Here is a 22,113-nt window from a genome sequence, read left to right on the forward strand (position 1 = left end):
GGTGCTTTCCCATGGAATGATTGCAGGCACGTCCATTATTTTACAGCAGTTTATTTTTTATGGGGTCATGGCTAGTAAAAGCATGGGAAAAAATACTACCTCTACTCATAATAAAGGAAATTACAGTTCAATTTTTTTTTAATCTATCTGGTTAACAATGCTTTAAAAGTGTTCTCAGTAAAAATGACAGCTATGAAAACAAGACTTTTAAAATTATACTGGGATTATAAACTGGCATAGTCCTTCTGAAAGGCAATTTGACAATGTATATATTAAGAACATTAAAAAATGATTTTACCTTGGGATTTAGTATTCTACTTCTAGAAGTCTATTCTAAGGAAATAAATATTTAAACAGAGATTTACATACAAAGAAGTGTGACCTATATGATTTATAATGCATAAAAATGGAACTCAATCTAAATAGCCAGTAACAGAGGACTACTTGCATAGGTAATAATATACCCATTAAAAAATGTGTTTCTAGGCATATTACCTAGAAAACTCGATATGTGTACATACATAGCATGATACTTAAATTTGGTTTTTAAATGACATATTTTTATAGGTGAATCTCATATATGTTCATATTTATATATTCATAGGTCTTATAGAAAAGAGATACTAAGATTTAATTTTGTTATGTATTTTTCTTCTTGCAAATTTCTCAAATAACCATTTAATATTTTTATACTCAAAATAAATGCCTTAGCCAGGTTCTCATTGATTTTTCTATGATTGTTGAAAATATCTTTTATCTGCTTCTGGTATCAGTCATTTTCATTGACTTATTTTTGAGATATAATAAAGTCCAGCAGTGACCAGTAGTGGGAAAATACTTTTCTAAAGCCCATTTGCTCCTCCTGTAAAAAAAAAAAAAAGATTGATTAATTCACCTCTATAATTCATCAAATATCTGATACTGACTCAGAACAACAATAATCACAATGGCTAATGTTCTTTGGGTGTTTGTTCTGTGCTGGGCAGTGCTCTAACCACTTTATAGGTACCAATGGATTTATTCTTGCACAAGCTTCTGAGGTACCTATAATGGTACTCTGTGGTTTATAGTTGAGGAAATTAAGGCTCGGAGAGATTGAGTTTCCCAGGTGGGACAGCTGTTAAATGGTGTGCCATCCTCTACAGTAAACCCAAACCCTCCAATGCTTAAGTCTATGTGCACTTGTAAATAAAAGATGAGCATGATCTAGTTAGTGTCCAGTAAGTCAGGTTTGAGTTCAGTCTTGAAGGGCGGGTACTCATTTAACAGGTGAGGAAAGACTGTTAGGGCTTTTCACAAAGGAGACATAGTGACAAAGGCCAGGCGGTGGGGATTTTCTAGGGTGAGGTGCTTTGTGGTGAGCCTTGTGGAACTGCTTATGAGGATGAGGAAAGTGCTTGCATGATGACAGGTTGATGAGTTCCAGCTTGTTATTCCCACATTAAGCAGTTTTAACAGTTCCCAGAAGCCTCCCTTCTCTCAGATGCTCATCCCTCTGGGCTGCTGGCAGATGAAGTCATTCCCCACTTTTCAATAAGCCAAATCAAGCATCTAATGGAAATATACCCAAATGCTTAGTCTCTTTCTTGGGTTGTTACAAAGTGCATTTTCCAACTCCTCCTCGGGTGCTAGAAGAAGAGACAAGTACTCAAGACACTTCAAAAGTAGATTGTATAGGACTTTGATTTCTCTTCTTTTTCTCATTCCTGGGTCTTCCTCCAAGAGCTGGGTAAGCACTTTGCAACTAATATTTTATTGTTTGAGAATAAACTGAGTTAACAGAGGAAAGCACTTAGACTAGTAGCTGGCTCATACTAAGTGCTACACTAGTATTAGCTACTCTTGTTATATTGAACATTTTAATGAGTGCTAATGTACAAATTATATCTACCGATCCTCTTGATTCCCCTGTTTTACATTTTCCCATTCAATAGCACTAATTCCTTTCTCATATTCTATATAATTACTTATTGTAACTATTGCTTGTTGCCTATCTTCCCTAGCTGAGATGTAAGCTCCAAGAGGACAGTGACTGTCTTTTTCCAAGAGATCATCACTGAAGATGGCTCCTTAGCCTCTAAATGAACAAGAACCAGAGGATGGTCCATAGGGCCAAAGGAGAAAGGGAAGGAACCCTTCCTTAGACCATCCTGTCTACATTCAACTCTGTCTACAGTGCAACTCTGTCTACATTCCTTCTGTGGTAGAAATATCAAAGAGGGAGTTCTAGCATATGTGGGAGGCTAAAAACCAAGAAAAGCAAAGCACGTGCAAATCTGACTACAGTATAGAACATGAGAGAAAGAGACCACAGACAGAGGGCAGGGGGAAGAGCCCATCAAATTGTGTTTCATGTCAGTAAATGTAGGTATGTCATTAGACATTTGACCAAACCCATAGAACGTACAACATCAAGAATGAATCCTAAGGTCAACTACAGACTGTGGGTGATCATGCTGTTGTGTCAATATAAGCTCATCCTTGGTTGGTTAAAATGTATATATATACCATTCTGATGAGTGATGTTGATAATGGGCAAGGCTACGTGTGTGTGTGTGTGTGTGTGTGGTGGGGGAGGTAGGGGATATTTTAGAAATCTCTGTACCTCCCTCTCAATTTTGTTGTAAACCAAAACTGATCTAAAAATATCTTATAAAAATATATATGCAGAAAAAAAAAATTCAATCCACTCACACTATTTATATCTAGAATTGATGGAATCAGGCTCAGTCTCGGATGTTTAGAGTCAAGGATGCTGAGCACTTTCCAGAACCTCCAAAAAACTTTCACCATGATGCTCGCTGGTATCCTTGACCCACCTTGGAGGTTAGCAGGCATTCTTCCTTTCAAGATCTCAGAACTTGCATCATCTCTGTAGAATTCTTAAATATGTAATTGTTTTTGTTTCTTTCAATTTTAAAAAATATATGTATTTCAGTGCACTAAAGCCAAAATGCATGTGTTTAAAAATCTAGTGAGTAACATTTATCATCTGAACTGTTCATGCACATCCAGCAATAAAAAGGGCACATTTAAATCTTTGATGTTTTTATATCTTGTCCTACAACTGAGATAAGATCAATTATATTAGGGGAAAAAGTGAAAAGAAAATAAAGAAAAACAAAGAAGAAGAGGAGTAGAGGAGAGAAAAAAGAAAATGAGAATAAGGTTTTATCTTTATTGCTTTTGAAGCCAATTCTTTTACTGTTCGAGAACTTGGGCTGAAAGTGATAAGATCAAGGTTTTACCCCAGTATCTCCTCCTCTATCTATGTCAGTTTCCTCACAGAATGAGACAAGCCTCAGCATATTTGTTCCTTCATCTCTCTGAGCCTGCAGCTGGGACATCTAACACCATGAATACCCATAGAAAGACAAAACTAGCTCTTTCTATTAATTACAATACAAATTGCTTATTAGATGATAAGGTTATGTGACTCTTTAAATAAGCAAATCAAAGCCTCATTTTCCTCTCTCAGAACTGAGGTGGGACAATAAGAAAGTTGCTGATTCTCCAAATTTACTTTCTTTTTCCTAATTTACAGTAGGCTGCAGTCCATGGGGTCGCTAAGAGTCGGACACGACTGAGCGACTTCACTTTCACTTTTCACTTTCATGCATTGGAGAAGGAAATGGCAACCCACTCCAGTGTTCTTGCCTGGAGAATCCCAGGGACGGGGGAGCCTGGTGGGCTGCCGTCTATGGGGTTGCACAGAGTCGGACACGACTGAAGTGACTTAGCATAGCATAGCATAGTACCTGAGAATACATCAAGCTGATTTTCAGAGTCCAAAAAGTTTAATCAGTCTAGATTGGCTGACAAGTTCACAGGCAACTATGTATTTGACCCAATTTATTTTTATGCTTAGTCATCCAGGATTGCACAAGGTGAAAGTTTGGAAAAGCTAACTCATTTTTAATGCTTTTGAATTTAGGTCTGTTGGACTGCAAAGTACTGAATCTATACATCTTTACAAATCTGGAGGTTTCAAGACAAATGATAGCTATCATTCTTTATGTCCTTAGGTATATGCTTAGGGATCTAATCAAGTATAAATGGAGAAAGAAAATGCATGTTCATTCAACTTGTTGGGCCAATGTAAATTCAGTGGAATCCACTGGCAATCTTTTCATATTGCTTTTGAAATTCCTATCAAGGTCTTCAGTCATAAGCTGCCTTAGTTCCCTTTAGGATGTAAAGAAGGATATAAGTGAAACTTGTCAAACATCACACAAAAAGTGAGTACCTACTATGGGCCAGGCACTCTTCCAAGTGTGTTCTATGCATTAAAGGTGTTTAGTTTTTTTTCATTAAAGGTCTTTGATCGTCACAAATATCTAGAAGGTACGTGCTATTACTATCATCCTCAAGATAGAGAAGAAGCACAGAGAGATTAATGGCTTGCATCAGTCTCAGAGCTAATAATTGGCAAGCTGGGAGTTAAATTTGGAGGTTCTGTCTCCAGGGGCTACACTTTAGTCATCAGGGAGCAATATTGTGCTGTCACTTTACTGGCATCATATCATTTCTAGGACAAATATTTTAATTTGTCATTTCATTTAATCCTCACCCTATCTTCATAAGTAGGTAATTATTATCACCACACAGGCTCAGAATAGTAGGTCTGTCAAACAGTAACTCAAAGTTGTTCTATTAATTATTAGCACACTGTTTACTTGTGTATAAGGTATGTCAAGCAATAGATTATTTCATCCAAAAAGGTCAAGAAAGATGTCTATATAATAGAAAGAAGGGAGAAAATGCCTGCAGAATGTTCATGAACAGGATATCATGTTTGTACATTATTTTCAGTAGGAAAGAGTTCACTCTGGACAATCTGTCCTTACATAGACCAAAGAGGATTTAAAAATAATAATAATGATGATTCTCTATAAATTCTCAAGATTGGCTGTGAAGCATAATGTGATAGGCTGCCTCTGTGTAATATATTCCACCAACTCTCAATCAGTATTTTCATTTTAAGTAGGCTATATCTTCACCATTTCCAGCATCCAAGTCTCTCAACTTCCCCACTTTGATCAAGACTTATAAAGCTGTAGTGGGTTTTAGTCTCCTCTTTGGAACATTTTGTCATCTGCATATTAAACAGAGGAGGAGAACAAAAAGTTCATGAGCGCAATCACATATACAACAAGAAATATTTGAAATCTCTTTTATCTTCAAGTACTTAATTGATATGTCTTAAATAGAAGAAATAGAAATAGAGGAAAACAATAGAATGGGAAAGACTAGAGATCTCTTCGAACAAAGCTAGTGGAGGTGATGTAATTCCAGTTGAGTTATTTCGAACAAAACTAGTGGAGGTAATGGAATTCCAGTTGAGCTATTTCAAATTCTAAAAGATGATGCTGTGAAAGTGCTGCCTTCAATATGCCAGCAAATTTGGAAAACTAGCAGGGGCCACAGGACTGGGAAAGGTCAGTTTTCATTCCAATCCCAAAGAAAGGCGATACCAAAGAATGCTCAAACTACTGCATAATTGCACTCATCTCACACGCTAGCAAAGTAATGCTCAAAATTATCCAAGCCAGGCTTCAACAGTACATGAACCATGAACTTCCAGATATTCAAGTTGGATTTAGAAAAGGCAGAGGAACCAGAGATCAAATTGCCAACACTTCTGGATCATCGAAAAAGCAAGAGAGTTCCAGAAAAACATCTACTTCTGCTTTATTGACTATGCCAAAGCCTTTGACTCTGTGGATCACAATAAACTGTGGAAAATTCTGAAAGAGATGGGAATACCAGACCACCTGACCTGCCTCTTGAGAAATCTGTATGCAGTTCAAGAAGCAACAGTTACAACTGGGCATGGAACAACAGACTTGTTCCAGATAGGAAAAGGCGTACGTCACGGTTGTATATTGTCACCTTGCTTATTTAACTTTTATGCAGAGTACATCATGAGAAACGCTGGGCTGGAAGAAGCACAAGCTGGAATCAAGATTGCCGGGAGAAATATCAATAACCTCAGATATGCAGATGATACTACCCTTATGGCAGAAAGTGAAGAAGAACTAAAGAGCCTCTTGATGCAAGTGAAAGACGCGAGTGAAAAAGTAGACTTAAAGCTCAACATTCAGAAAACTAAGATCATGGCATCCATTCCCATCACTTTATGGCAAATAGATGGGGAAACAATGGAAACAGTGACAGACTTTATTTTTTAGGCTCCAAAATCACCACAGATGGTGACTGCAGCCATGAAATTGAAAGACATTTGCTCTTTGGAAGAAAAGTTATGACCAACCTAGCTGCTAACTGCTGCTCCTAAGTTACTTCAGTCGTGTCTGACTCTGTGTGACCCCATAGACTGCAGACCACCAGGCTCCTCCATCCCTGGGATTCTCCAGGCAAGAACACTGGAGTGACTTGCCATTTCCTTCTCCAATGCATGAAAGTGAAAAGTGAAAGTGAAGTCGCTCAGTCGTGTCTGACTCTTAGAGACCCCATGGACTGCAGCCTACCAGGCTCCTCCATCCATGGGATTTTCCAGGCAAAGTACTGGAGTAGGGTGTGACCAACCTAGACAGCTTATTAAAAGCAGAGACATTTGCCAACAAAGGTCCATCTAGTCAAAGCTATGGTTTTTCCAGTAGTCACGTATGGATGTAAGAGTCGGACTATAAAGAAAGCTGAGCACCAAGTATTGATGCTTTTGAATTGTGGTGTTGGAGAAGACTCTTGAGAGTCCCTTGGACTACAAGGAGATCCAATCAGTCCATCCTAAAGGGAAGCAGTCCTAAATATTCATTGGAAGGACTGATGCTGAAGCTGAAACTCCAGTACTTTGGCCACCTGATGCAAAGAACTGACTCATTTGAAAAGACCCTGATTCTGGGCAAGATTGAAGGCAGGAGGAGAAGGGGATTACAGAGGATGAGATGGTTGGGTGGCATCACTGACTCAATGGACATGAGTTTGAGTAAGCTCTGGGAGTTGGTGATGGACCGGGAGGCCTGGTGTGCTGCAGTCCATGGGGTCACAGAGAGTTGGACATGACCGAGAGACTGAACTGAACTGAACTGAAAATAGAAGAACAGTTCTCAAAGATCATTTTCATGGAATTAAGTTAAATAAGTGTCATTTTTTCTAATTGCAGTTTTAACTATTTGAGCCATACTCAGAAATAGATTATGGAGTACACAGTCTTTTGTTCAAGAACTTTTAGTCAAGGTACAGAGGACTATGTTCTAAGGATTTTAAATTATTTTCAAATACTTGTGAGTCCTTATTCTCTCAGTAATGATCCCATGTACTGTAGCTGGCCAGGCTCCTCCGTCCATGGAATTTTCCAGGCAGGAATACTGGAGTGAGTTACCATTTCCTCCTTCAAGAGATCTTCCCAACCCATGACTCAAACCCATGTCTCATGTGACTCCCACATTGGCAGGCACTGCAGCACCCAGGAAAGCCAAACACAGACAGTCTTCTTATACATGGGAAGAACAAATCTGAAATCTAATCATTGGAAAAACCGGTAACGGAGAAAAGGTCAAAGAGTAACACAAAAGGAAGAAGAAGGAAAAAGCGATCTATTCTAGATCTCATCTGGATCTGTAGAATCTTAAGAGGAAGACTTCCTACCTCCAAAATTCTGAAAATCTTTTAGTAAGCCTCCAGATTCACTTTCCAATGAGAGTGTATATCCAAGTGGTAAAATTCTAAATGTGTTTACTATGTGAAAAAAATAATCCATTTGTCCTGAAGCTTAAAAACACGCATAGTTTAAAATACTGGAAATGGCCTTTTCTAGCATTATTAAGGGCTTCCGTGGTGGCTCAGGTGGTAAAAAGAATCCGCCTGCAACTCGGGATACCTGGGTTGGGAATATCCCCTGGAGGAGGGCATGGCAACCCACTCCAGTATTCTTGCCTGGAGAATCGCCATGAACAGAGGAGACTGGTGGGCTATAGTCCATGGGGTTGCAAAGAGTCAGACATGACTAAGCACAGCATAGCATTGTTAAAAGTTGACATTTTTTTTAAATGTCTCTTTTAATACAACTTTTAATTTTATATTAGGTAGAGGTGTGTCTGTTGAAGTCTTTGTGTAGATTGCATTTATTTTATATATGATAAGTGTAGCTAACATTAGTTTCAGGAAACATCTGATAATTGAAACATGTCAAGTGAAGAAAGACAAGTCACATGGATTTTTCAGTACAATTTCAAATGATAAGAGTTTGAGACTACTCAGATGTAGATCATATTATCATTATTATTATGGTTAGAAGTAAAATTTTGGTATAGTAAAAATAAAATTTTTATTTTTATAGTAAAAATTAAATCTTTTGGGTAATTATACTTTAAATTTGTATTATCTCCTTAGCAGTTAGTGGGTCATATAGATTGATATGTTCTAATAAGAATATTTTATGATCTCATTTTTTATTATTTAAAAGGATTACAGATATTCCCAGGTTGTAAAAAAAAAAAAAAAATCCATATATTTTGAAACAATAACATGAAATTGGCTTGTCAATGTGCACTGTCCCACCTTTATGGTTTTTAAAGTTAAACTAATTGGAGATAAGGCAAGATTCAATCACTTGTTACACCTTTGAGCTAATCAACATTTTTGTAAAATCTGAACTAGTTTGTGCTTGCTGTTGGAGTTATTTTTGGCTACATGACTATAAAGTCTGTGGGTGGTTTTACCAACAGTATGAGAGATTTGGATAGTCAATTTTGAGGGGATGGTTGATAAATATAATTATAAATTCAAAATTTTTAACAGCAGCTTTAAAGTGCATTTACTTTATTAGCATAAATAAGACAGCACATATTAAATTGAATTTACTACGTTAATGCATGCTTCCCCAGTGGTTCAGATGGTAAAAATCTGCCTGCAATGCAGGAGACCCAGGTTTGATCCCTGGATAAGGATGATACCCTGGAGAGGGGAATGGCAACCCATTCCAGTATTTTTGCCTGGGGAATTCCATGGACAGAGGAGTCATGGGGTCGCAAGAAGTCAGACACAACTGAGTGACTTACACACACATGTCACGTTAATGAACAATAACAACTTCCCATTAAATGAACAGACCAAACATAGCCATTGTCTGTGTATAGATTTATGTTTCTCTGTAGCTATAGTACTTGGTTAGAGTCAGAGCTGTTTGTATTAACAACAGCCCTTTTAGGAAGCAGGCAATTGTATTCCCTCACAGGCATAAAGAAACTGGGAGGCCATCCAAAACCTTCCTTGTTCTCTGGGCTCACGTATCCTTTACTTACACCCTTTACAAATTTAAAGTGCCAAAAACAACCATACCTATTCCCATTCTCCGAAGGCATCTATATGCTCTCTAACCTATTAATGTATGATCATTCTCAACTGTGTAAAAATAAAAGGCTTGCACAGTTCTACTTGTTTTTAGTGATGTGTATTTCGTACTCTCCAATTTAGAAATTGCTCAGGTATCCAAAGATTAGGCATTCATTTACTCAATTTAATACCACCTAAATTTTGTAATATCTATAAACTTTGTATTCACGATTTAAGTTGACACAGTCAATACGATTTGTAATCTTATAAAAATTAATTCCATTTTAAAAGTGACATTACCTATCCACTTTATCACTATCTTGTGATAATTTAGTTCAATGCATGGTTAACATAATGTAGAATTTTAAATAAATAGATGTTAACTCATCTAATCACTAAACCGAGTTGAAGTAATTTAGCAAATTTAAATTAGCTCTTTTTTTTTTGAAAGAAAATAATCCCTAAACTTGTGTAAACTAGAATATTATGGTAACATTACTTTTACATTATGACAATAATAAATAAAAAGACATAGATCCATTTTGTAAAGCAAAATTTTAAGCCAGTAAATTTATCCAAAAAGTTATATTAGAAATATTTGATTTTTTCCTATAGAATTACATGCCATGTATTAAAATATTTAAGTTGTTTTAAGATAGTGGAGTAGTTCTGTTTCTTATCTCCTAACTTGTTAACAATCACCACTAATTAAATGCAGTGAAACTTTGTCTTTTTTTGCCTGAGTAACCACTTAAGACGTAGCCACATTTAAAGAATCAGGAGAATTTGATTTTCCTCTTATTTTAAATTGATGTATTTAGCCTTTATTTAAGCTATTTAAAATTTGAGTTTACATTATAATTTTTAAAATTTCCTGCTGAAGTAGATAATTTCTTAAAAATTATTTGTATTCATAAAGCTTTAAGATTCTCAATCACCATACAATTTTTAGAGGAGCTAATTGTGAAATGTAACAAAAATTAAAGATATTTAACTTAAAAACAGCACAGAGATTTAAGTATGTTAATCGGTTAAACAAACAAATGTGATTATGATTAGAGATGCCTTGGGGAACACCATCGCTGAGAATATGAGTAAAGTCTCTCATATCCTTCAAAGGTTGGTGGGAAATTCTAGTTTCCAGTGCCATATCCCTCACAATGAACTCTTTAAGGATTGTAAACTATTAAATGTTTGTTTTAATACAGGTATTGGAAGTGCTCTCTCTTTTTTTTAAAGTGATTCAATAGCTCTATTTATAATGGCCTATTTTCTTCTCTCTTCTCTCTAACTTTACTTAAAGAAGAGACAATTCATTATTATTATTTTATTTTTTTTAAATTACTGAATCATAAACTTTTGAGGCTTCAGGATACCAAGACAGGCCAATTCCATGAAGATTCTATTTCCTTGTTTTTTTCCTTCAGTTTACTGTTCGGTCTACAACTTTATTAAGGTAAAAAGTTTTAGGTGGCTATTTTATATTTACATTATTTTTGAAGCAGGAATATTGCTTTTGCTGATAGTAATTATTTGGACTCGTATTGAGTAATCACAGAAACAGTTTTGAAAGAAACTCTGATTTTTAGTTAAAAGAACACACAGTATATAGACACAAAACACCAAATACAGTGGATCCCATCAAGGCTAGAAAGATAAACACCAGCTTCCTGATCCTGTGTTCTCAATTGCCAGAGAATATAAGAATCCTCAAACAACCCCCAAAAGATTAAGAAATGAACCAAATTCGACCTGTCCTTTGCCACCAATTAGGTGACTCAGGGGTGAAGAATCCACCTATAATGCAAGAGACTTGGCAAGAGCCTCAGGTTCAATATCTGGGTCCGGAAGATTCCTTGGAGAAGCAAATGGCAACCCACTCTAGTATTCTTGCCTGGAAATCCCATGGCGAAAGGACCCTGGCAGTCTACAGCTCATGAGGTCACGAAGAGTTGGACACAACTTGGCGACTCAACAGGAACAAAATCTCTTACTGTGTGTGGGCGATCAGTTGCTCCGGCTCAGTCCTTCAGTCAATTTTCCAGGCAAGAATACTGGAGTTGGGTTGCCATTTCCTACTCCAAGAAGATCTACAAGATCCAGGGGATCTTCTTGATCCAGGGATGGTTGCATCTCCTCCACAGGCAGGTGGATTGAATTCTTTACCACTGCGCCAATCACCTAATGATCTAATCATAAAACCACTAATGTGTATCCAATCTAAGCACCAAATCAAGAAGAAAACTGGGCAAAAATAAATTTCAGCATGCAGCCAAGGTAAGAGAAACAGGAAACTCAAAAGTGCCCAGGGCTAAACGAGGTATATATTCAGGTCACATTTCTATTGATTCCTAAGGTAGGACTCAGGTAAACAATGTCTCGGTGGACTTTTCAGAAATAAACTGTCAAGTGTTAATGATTAGCCAGCCTGCTCTTGTACTGAAGAGAAATCAAGCAAGAATTACTTCATCCAACAGACAAACCAGAATTTATATGTGAGAAAAACAGGAAGAGAACGAAATAAAAATCTTGTAGGCAGCCTGGGTTTTCTGAACCTATGTTTGAACCTAATTTTCAAACCCATGTTTGAACCTATTTTGGGTAAACAGATTAGGCAGTGAGGAGAGGTTGGTCTGATTCGGATCCTCAAGCATGGGGCAGGCTCACTAGAGGTATAGAAAAAAAAAATCCTATGACAGCTGTTAAGGGACTTGGAAACATAGTTTGAGGAGCTGGTGTGAAAAGCATATGCCATTGACCTATATTTACACTTGTACGTTATTTAGGCCGGGGCTGCACATCATTTTTTAGCATACCTTCCAGGTTAGGCAGCCAGTGATTGTGGAACTGTTCCAATGGAGGCCTGACTAGCGAGCGTCAGACAGGTCTGTTTTTCGCAGGTGTCAAAGAAAACTTAGCACTGAGGAACACAGGGTTTGTTTCCTTTGTAGCACAGATTTTATGCCTTTAGTCTACTCACCTTTTTTAGAAAATGGATACGTTACTACGAGGTGCGCTCTTCCCCTCCCCCAACCCGTCCCGCCCAGCGACTGCCTGGTTTGGGAATTTTGTGTGCTTCACAATGTATGCTAAATACAATTGCGACCCTTTTCCTCAGCCCGCCTAGTTTCCCCGCCTTCCGTTACTAGCCCTCAGTTCAGCCGTGATGGAGACTTGTCGAATTGCAAGCCTTTTAAACTGATATTACAATACACCAGCCTCCTTTTCAGTGTTTTTATAATTTCTCATTCAGATTAACGTACTAGTTCCGTCAGTCCTTAGGCCCATTAATGCAAGTCTAACGTACATAGATTACAGCTCTCTCTGTGCACACGTGGGTGGCTCTTAAAAGAGCCTTTGGGGTTAGGTGTAAAGACGCTTACTTGGCAAATTTACTTGGAGCTGGTGTACTTGGTGACAGCCTTGGTACCCTCGGACACGGCGTGTTTGGCCAACTCCCCGGGCAACAGCAGGCGCACGGCCGTCTGGATCTCCCTGGAGGTGATGGTCGAGCGCTTGTTGTAATGCGCCAGGCGTGATGCCTCGCCCGCAATACGCTCGAAGATGTCGTTGACGAAGGAGTTCATGATGCCCATGGCCTTGGACGAGATGCCAGTGTCCGGGTGGACCTGCTTCAGCACCTTGTACACATACACAGAGTAGCTCTCCTTGCGGCTGCGCTTGCGCTTCTTCCCATCTTTCTTCTGGGCCTTGGTCACCGCCTTCTTGGAGCCCTTCTTCGGGGCAGGAGCGGACTTGGCTGGCTCAGGCATTTTAAAACCTGAAAACACAAAAGATAAATGGAAAATAGGAAGCGGATTTCTGCTACTTATAGGGCCTTTATGCTAATGAGGGATGCAGAGCGTGTCTTAGTTAATTGGAAGATAAACAGCAAGGTTGTCATCTATGGGCAGAACTATGCAAATGAGGTATGGAAATTCAGCTTTTCTATTGGCTATTTCGCTGAGTCTCGTTAATAACCAATCAAACAACCGGATTTACTCCCCAGGAAATGCCTATAAAAGCAGCAGTGTTCTACCTACTTTTAGACTTGGTGTATTTTGAGAGTCTGTGTTGTTTTTTTTTCTTTTGCTCTTTTTTTTTATATTTGCTATGTCTGGACGTGGCAAGCAAGGAGGTAAGGCGCGAGCAAAGGCCAAGTCTCGTTCTTCGCGGGCGGGGCTCCAGTTCCCCGTGGGGAGAGTCCATCGTCTACTACGTAAAGGTAATTACGCCGAGCGTGTAGGCGCTGGGGCCCCGGTGTACTTGGCGGCGGTGTTGGAATACCTGACGGCCGAGATCTTGGAGCTGGCGGGCAACGCGGCGCGCGACAACAAGAAGACCCGCATCATCCCCCGCCACTTGCAGCTGGCCATTCGCAACGATGAAGAGCTTAACAAGCTGCTGGGCCGTGTGACCATCGCTCAGGGTGGTGTGCTGCCCAACATCCAGGCGGTGTTGCTGCCAAAGAAAACCGAGAGCCACCACAAGGCCAAGGGCAAGTAATTGGACTGAGACCTGAGTTTCCGGAAGTGCTTTCAAACCCAAAGGCTCTTTTCAGAGCCCCCACTATTTCAAAGAAGAGCTGATATCGCTGTGTATTTGTAAAAAAAAAAAAAAAAAAAAAAACAAAAAAGGTAAGTAAAATTTTTACGAAAGCTAAAGCATTACAAGAAAATTACTTTTGACTTTTACGAAAGGTTCAAAGTATAAAGCGGTAAGTCGATAAAGGCCTGATTCACAAAATAGTTAATGCATTTCTGATAGTGAGGTGATATGGCTTTGGAAGGTAAGGTCTAAGGGTTTAACTGGTCTCGGTAAACTTGTTTTGGCATTACTTGGATGATGACAGCAAACGTGCCGAGCAAGATGGCCAGAGCCTTTTAGACGCCTTGCTCTGCAATGAACCCTCATGTCCTTACGTAAGGAAATCAGGGTCTCAGATTAACTTTCAAACTGCCGTTTGAAACAAAAGCACGTGTTTAGAAAGGAGCTTCTGAAAAGCTGCGTGGAGTTAACATGTGGTAGCTTAGAACAGACAATCTAGACTTGAATTGTGTCTTCTCCCCCATGTACAAATTGATATTTGGGGCTAATTTCTAACCTAGTAGTTATGTATGTAAGGTGGATTGTGTGCTATTCTTAAGTCGTGTCTGACTCTTGAGACCCCATGGCCTGTAGCGTGCCATCCCTTCTCTGTCCAAGGGATTCTCCAGGCAAGAATGCTGGAGTGGGTTGCCATGGTCTTCTCCCGGAACCCTAGATTAGTGCCTGAATGAGAAGGTTCAAGTTTCTAGGTTCCCAACGCAGCCCTTAAAGGATTAGAGCAGGACTGTAGTCTAACCAAAATAGTTGACTGCTGCTGCTGCTAAGTCGCTTCAGTCGTGTCCGACTCGTTGCGACCCCATAGACGGCAGCCCACTAGGCTTCCCCGTCCCTGGGATTCTCCAGGCAAGAACACTGGAGTGGGTTGCCATTTCCTTCTCCAGTGCATGAAAGTGAAAAGTGAAAGTGAAGTCGCTCAGTCGTGTCCGACTCTTTGCGACCCCATGGACAGTAACCTGCACCAGACTTCTCCGTCCATAGGATTTTCTAGGGAAGAGTACTGGAGTGGGTTTCCATTTACTTCACCAAGGAATCTTGCCGATCCAGGAATCAAACCCAGGTCTCCCACATTGATAGACGCTTACCGTCTGAGCTACCAGGGGACCTAGCACTGTACAAAAATCCCTAGGATCCTCTTTTCCGGGATTGAGTCTCATCAAGTATTTTGGATGACTCAATTTGTACTTAAAGGAGTAGACAAGGAGGCTGAGTAAGCCAAAGTGTGGGACCTAGGCAGCCTAGGGAGACACACCCACACTCAAACACTCCTGGGGCTTCACTGAAGCGTTTTGCATGGAAATCAGTTGGTTTGGAGCATTCAAATCCAGATGTGTGGGGACAGATCATCTAAACAGTAGCTGGTTCCCCTGGACACACCTTCCTCTTAACTTTGACACAGACATCCTGCAGTCTTGGAGCTTCCATCCCGCTCTTCCCCTCCTCCTGAGCTACCCACCCCACCCCCACCCCCACCCAGCCCCACCCCCAGCCTGGCCTTGAAACCACTAGCCAAAGAACCTGGCTAGTGTATGGGTGTTTGGTGAAGGCAAAGTGGCAGAAAAAGAAATGAGCATCTTGACGACCACACATTAGGACCTTCCAGGTTTTTAATGATAGCCAGACTGAAAATCCGTTTGGGGAAAGTCCAACCTCAGGTAGGGGTACCCTAAGAGGACCATGTTCTTTCTGCCCAACAATACCTTAATGTTGGAGAACTTGGATTCTTAGGTTGGAACCTTTATGTTGGAGAACTTGGGATTCTTAGGTTGGAATTGCTTTATATAAACTTGGGGAAACTTTTCATTGACTTGCCAGCTTGCCAGCTCCAACACTTAACTAGGTGTGTGACCTCAACTTCCTGCGTCCATTTTTTCCTGTATGTCTTTTCTTGTGATGAAAAGATGGGCTCAGCAGTATGAGTTCTGACATTAGAATGCAGGGGGCTCAAGAGTAATAACCAAAACTTACTAAGCACTTAATGTGTGTCACTGTTGGTCCAGCATATTAATTTAACCCAACAATGCTAGAGATAAGTACTATTTATTCCTATCCCAATTTTAAAGATAAAGGGAACGGAAGAGGACATAAACAACTTGTCAAAGCCCCAAAGTCAGGAAGCCAGTACTTCTAATCACTGGCTATTTTATAACCAATGGCTCTCTAGGAGATTATCAGAATTATGAAAAGAGTAAAACTCAATAATACATAAAGGATTTAACTTTGCCCACATACCAAGTGTTACTAATTTCATCCTAATTTCTTGAGAATTTTAAGACAGAGGAGAGGTGATCGTCCTGGAATATACATTCAGGAAGGGAGGTTAATCTTCAGAATGTGTGACCCACACGTGTTATTTTTCACACAGCACTTTTATTTTTTCCTACATTTTTTCAAATTTATTTTTAATTGGAGGATGATTGCTTTACAAAGCTACACATTTCAGTGTTAGCCAATACACATTTAGTATGTGACAAGTGAAACAAGGGCACAAGTGGAAAGATGGTTTGGTAAAAAACCATAGGACTTGATAAGGTAATTTATTGTGGTAAATGAAGAAAGGAATTAGAGAAGACTTAAATTCTCCCCTCTGGATTCCAATAACAAAATTTTGTATTGGACTATTTAAGAGCGAATGATACAGTGTATTAATTTTCTGTATTTCATCAAAACCTTTAGGTCAAGGATCCCATCTTGTTAAATTGATAGCATAGATCCTGGCATACAATAAACACTTGATAATGACACTGAGAAAATGTTGAGCTGGGTCAGAGGCTGAGCCATTAGGAAGCACTTAATAAAGGGCTAGAATACTGGAGGGTCCGTTTATTACCAGAGGTGACATTAATTACACACAGACTAACAGGCTGGTAATAACATCTTCTCTTACCAGTAGAAAACTCATTCTGAAAAATTCAGTTTGCATTGGCAACTTATTTTGAGAGCTTCAAAGAAACAGAGAAGGTGTCATTTGACAAGCTGTTACCTAAGACACTGTTAAGAGGCCATTCCCCAACCAGAGAACATTCCTCACTGTTCAGGCCTAGCTTCTCCTCTCCAACATAGTTTTGTGCCTCCTCCTTTGAAATGTCACTGTTTATATCCAAAAGCCCTAGTTACCACTTGGGAAAATTCTCTAATGGGCAATAAACTCTCAGTAGCTTTCTTTGGTTTCCAGCCCTTGAGTAGGTTTCCATCTACCATGCCTCAAGGGTCCTGGAGAGGACCATTTAAATTGGGGCAAGTTGATGAGAATGGTAAACTTATGCCTTGCAATTACTGAAGACTTCTAGGCACTAGGGACAAAAGTTTATCTCAGAGATTTATTGAGACGTAAGATTGAGACAGAATCATCATTCAGTTATATAGGATATTCTGAACTCTACAGATCAGTTTAATACAACACAATCAGTTACAAAATCTTGTTTAAAATTTCCAAATAATCTGTACAGCAATATCCTCCCTTTACTCCATCTGTCAGCCATTCACTTCCTATTTTTTTAATGTATCATGTGAGCTCTTTTTCTACAAGTGTGGTACATCTTATAATCACTTGTAAAAAATAATTGTATGTATTTTAAAATTAGAAGCAGATTATCTTTTAAGGGTTTGTTATTTGTTGAACTCAATTATAAATATTCCTGTTAAGCATAATGCATGGGGGTTATTAGAAGACATTAGAAATTTAATTGAGGGTTTCCCATACATACTAAAATTAAGAATCAGGGCTCATATATGTAGCTCCAGAATTCTTCCCTCTCTATCTTACTTCAGCACCTTGATCTTGTAGCAAACTAACATTAGCATCATCAGGAGATCTACCAAAAGGCAGATATAGTCTATAATTACACCCAGAAAACTGTATCATTAATAAGTAGACAAATTTATGAAAAAACTTAATAAGCATTATCAGTATAGCACCAATAGAAATTGGTAAGTCACATTACCCATACCTTTAATACATATCTTAATTTATTCACCATACTCCTTTCCATGTCCTGAAGAGTCATCCATGACCACCTCTAGCCTCAGTCTACCTACCTGACTTCATTACATCTCTCTGTCCAGCTACATTGGTCTCTCTTCCACCTGCCAGGTTCCTTGGTACTTCAAGACACTTGCACTGTTGATCTCATTCTCTGCAATGCCCATCCTCTGATTTTTTTGGTGAGCTCGTTCTCTTCTCCAGACAGACCTATCTGAAATTGATCTAGCCAGATGGATTAACGATCTAATGTAAAATAGAAATGCTAAATGAAATTTTAGGGAAGATTTTTTATAACCTTAGTTTGTACGTGTGTGTTTTGAGGGGGAGGTGTCATTATTAAGCCATCCAGGAAACACAAATGCCATATAGGAAGGTACACAGACAACATAAGATAAAAATAAAGATGCAATATACCATAAAGAGAGTACAAAACAAGCAGTACATCGAAATAAAGGATTTGCAAAACATCATACACAAAAGGTTAATGACTTGAATTTACAAGGAACAGCTGCAAACTGCTAAGAAAAGGGCAAACAATAATAGAAAACAAATATTAAACAGGATATTGTATGCTGTTGCTGCGGCTAAGTCACTTCAGTCGTGTCCGACTCTGAGCGACCCCATAGATGACAGCCCACTAGGCTTCCCCGTCCCTGGGATTCTCCAGGCAAGAACACTGGAGTGGGTTGCCATTTCCTTCTCCAATGCATGAAAGTGAAAAGTGAAAGTGAAGTTGCTCAGTCGAGTCCAACTCGAGCGACCTCATGGACTGCAGCCTAGCAGGCTCCTCCGTCTACACGATCTTCCACGAAAAAGTACTGGAGTGGGGTGCCATTGCCTTCTCCGAGGATATTGTATACATTTTATCAAATTCAAGTAGAGAATGCATATGAGAAAAAACAAACCAATATATATAGAAGTGTTCACTTTCCTAGAAGTTAGGTTATGCATATCACAGCAACAAAGGAATAGCATTTCTCACCTATGGATGTTGATGTTATTCTTTAGTTGTTAAGCTGTGTCCGACTCTTTGTGACTCCGTGGACTATACCCTGCCAAGCTCCTCGGTCCATGGGATTTCCCAGGCAAGAATACTGGAGTGGGTTGCTATTTCCTTCCCCAGAGGATCTTTTTGACTCGGGGATTGAACATGGGTCTCCTACATTTGCAGGTGGATTCTTCACTGCTGAACCATGAGGGAAGCCCTTCACCTATGGATAGACAAGCCCGAAAACTAGTAAGACTTAGGATGATAAGGGTGAGAAAGGATTGCCACAGTTGTATAATCTCTTGAGAAAATTTCCCGGCAATATATATTAAAATTTATTAAGATACACTCAACCTTTTGCAAAGCAAAGCAGTATTAGATAGCTAAGTAAATAAGAAAAAAAGAAACTAGAGAAGAGAGGCTGTCACCTATCTAGAAATAAAAGCCCCATTATGTGAGGTTATATAAGGAGAGATCGTTACCTTCTGTAAACATCTGTGTGTCAAGTGTTAAAAGAAGCATGTGTAGAGTAACCTCAAATATAAAAAATAAAATAAACAAAATAACCTCTATTTCTCACTCCAAGTTACTTTCTTTGAATCATCCTGTTGAGAGCCTTTAAAATACAGTCTAAGATCATCTTTATAAGATCCCATGTTGTTTGCCTTTCCCCATTAGACTGTTCCATGAAGGGGAGCATGGCATGTAGACATCCCAGCTTCTCACAGAGGGCCTGGGACTCAACTCTCTGGTGAGTGAACCAAGGAATGGATGCTGCAGCCCAGAAAGCACACTCAGAGCCCAGAAAGGACATGGTTATTTCTGTTTCTATATAAAAATATCTGCCCAGTAACCATTGTTAGATAAGGGCGACACCACCCTTATGGCAGAAAGTGAAGACGAACTAAAGAGCCTCTTGAGGAAAGTGAGAGTGAAAAAGTTGGCTTAAAACATTCATAAAACTAAGACCACGGCATCTGGTCCCATCACTTCATGGCAAATAGATGAGGAAACAATGGAAAAAGTGACAGACTTTATTTTTCAGGAGCTCCAAAATCACTGCAGATAGTGACTGCAGCCATGAAATTAAAAGACACTTGCTCCTTGGAAGAAAAGTTATGACCAACCTAGACAGCATATTAAAAAACAGACATTACTTTTCCAAAAGAGGTCCGTCTAGTCAAAGATATGGTTTTTCCAGTAGTCATGTATGGATGTGAGAGTTGGACTATAAAGAAAGCTGAGCACCAAACAATTGATGCTTTTGAACTGTGGTGTTGGAGAAGACTCTTGAGAGTTCCCTGGACTACAAGGAGATCCAACCAGTCCATCCTAAAGGAGATCAATCCTGGGTGGAAGGACTGATGCTAAAGCTGAAACTCCAATACTTTGGCCATATGATGTGAAGAGCTGACTCATTTGAAAAGACCCTGATGCTGGGAAAGATTGAGGGCAGGAAGAAAAGGGGAAGACAGAGGATGAGATGGTTGGATGGCATCACCAACTCAGTGGACATGAGTTTGGGTAGATTCCGGGAGTTGGTGATAGACAAGGAGGCCTGGCGCACTGCTGCAGCTCATGGGGCTGCAAAGAGTCGGACACGACTGAGTGACTGAACTGAACTCAACTGAACTGATTAGCCAAATCTGGCAACTCTATCTGAAGAGCAAAATTAGAGCATCTTCCCAGGGCTGCTGTGTCCTCTTACCACAGGGACTGTGTATGTGAGGAAATGAGGTGGCGCTAGTTGTAGAGAACCCGCCTGCCAACGCATGAGACGTAAGAGAAGTGGGTTTGATCCCTGGTTTCGGAAGATCCCCTGGTGGAAAGCTTGACGACCAACTCCAGTATTCTTTCCTGCAGAATCCCATGGACAGAGGAGACTGGAGGGCTACAGTCCATAGGGTCACAAAAAGTCGGATAAGACAGAAGTGACTTAACATGCACAATACTCAGAAAGAATAGAATCGGTTATGAGGAAACAGCTTGGTACATTTTTCTGCATATGTTGAGGAAGGTTAAGAAAGAAGTTCCCAAATACATTTACTTTGGTTTCTTCTCTTCCCTTAGGTTTCAAAAGCTTCTCGTTACAAAGAGATGCCTGGATCCAGAGTGTCTGTCAAACTCATCAATGCTCAGAAATAAATGGATTGGTGTCAGTGTTCTGGTATCACTGATTGATCCTGCACGTGCAAAATTTTTTTCTATTAGAAACTTACTCTGGGTTTCTTTCATTGTGTGTACTGTGTGTCTTGGGGATAAGGAGAGTGAAAGGGGAGGGATGGGAACTATCATTGTGGAGAAGCTATCTTTGGTACAAAATGTGTCTAATTTCTTGAATAAGTAATACATTTTAAAAATTATCTATTTATTTGGCTTTGCCAGCTCTTATTTGCAGAACACAGGTTTAGTTGCAGCATGTGGGATCTGGGCTTTTTAAAGTGGTTCAGATGATAAAGAATCTGTCTGCAATGCAGGAGACCAGGGTTTGATCCCTGGGTCAGGAAGATCCTCTGGAGAAAGAAATGGCAACGCACTCTAGTATACTTGCCTGGAAAATCCCATGGATGGAGGAACCTGACAGGCTACAGTCTGTGGGGTAGCAAAGAATGGAACACAACTTAACGACTTCACTTTCTTTCTTTCATGTGGGATCTTGTTCCCTGACCAGGGATTAAACCCAGGGCCCCTGCAATGTGAGCCCACAGTCTTAGCCAATGGATCACCAGGATACATTGAGAGGGTTCAAAGGAATGGAAATAACCAGACATATGTTGAGAATCCACTCCTTTACTGGATTGCCCCACTGCCCCCTAAGTAACATTATTCTCCTTATATATTTGCCTGTTGTTAATTCATGCTGATATGAGTCAAGCATGAATGTATTTTTTCTTTCCCCCATCTCCAACTTTCGTTCTTAAAACATAGCTGACTGTATACAGTTGCTCTTTTCTCTAACAGTATATCTTGGAAAACTTTCCAAATGTGAACACAGAGGGTACTGTCCATTGTCTAATGTTTTTGTACTGTGGGGATGCCTCACTGTTTATGTAACCTGTCCTCTTGGTAGGCACACAAAACAATACTGGAATAACAAACCCTGCTTTCCAGCAAAATGGAAATTGTTCTAATATTCTGCTGGGATGGTGGAAAGCGATCAGAAATTCAAGGACTTAAGGTTCTTATCTTTAAAAACTGTGGCCTTAGTCTAGTTCATTTTGAACCCCAGCTTCTTCTTCTG

General features: G+C 39.6%; 2 protein-coding genes across 7 annotated transcripts; one reads left to right on the forward strand and one right to left on the reverse strand.

Moving 5' to 3' along the window:
- Positions 1-35: 35 nt before the first annotated feature.
- Positions 36-13,102, reverse strand: LOC102414965 (histone H2B type 1-C/E/F/G/I). 2 transcript variants are annotated; one of them, XM_045164675.1, is made up of 2 exons: positions 12,678-13,102; positions 36-862 (listed from the first exon to the last, which is right to left on the reverse strand). In XM_045164675.1, exon 1 carries the CDS (start codon positions 13,065-13,067, stop codon positions 12,687-12,689), a length of 381 nt encoding a protein of 126 aa, XP_045020610.1. In that variant the 5' UTR covers positions 13,068-13,102; the 3' UTR covers positions 36-862; positions 12,678-12,686. The 2 variants fall into 2 exon arrangements, 1 of the variants encoding a protein (XP_045020610.1); XR_006549088.2 differs by having other exon boundaries at positions 11,289-13,102.
- A 227-nt stretch (positions 13,103-13,329) lies between these two features.
- Positions 13,330-21,235, forward strand: LOC102414630 (histone H2A type 1-C). 5 transcript variants are annotated; one of them, XM_044938277.2, is made up of 2 exons: positions 13,330-13,931; positions 20,943-21,235. In XM_044938277.2, the coding sequence occupies exon 1, from the start codon at positions 13,408-13,410 to the stop codon at positions 13,798-13,800; it is 393 nt and encodes a 130-aa protein (XP_044794212.1). In that variant the 5' UTR covers positions 13,330-13,407; the 3' UTR covers positions 13,801-13,931; positions 20,943-21,235. The 5 variants fall into 5 exon arrangements, 4 of the variants coding, with proteins under 4 accessions (XP_044794212.1, XP_045020608.1, XP_045020609.1 ...); XM_045164673.1 differs by having other exon boundaries at positions 13,330-13,920; positions 20,941-21,235; XM_045164674.1 differs by having other exon boundaries at positions 13,330-13,917; positions 20,941-21,235.
- Positions 21,236-22,113: the final 878 nt, after the last annotated feature.

Source organism: Bubalus bubalis, chromosome 2 (assembly GCF_019923935.1).
Source record: "Bubalus bubalis isolate 160015118507 breed Murrah chromosome 2, NDDB_SH_1, whole genome shotgun sequence".
Lineage (NCBI taxonomy): Eukaryota > Metazoa > Chordata > Mammalia > Artiodactyla > Bovidae > Bubalus > Bubalus bubalis.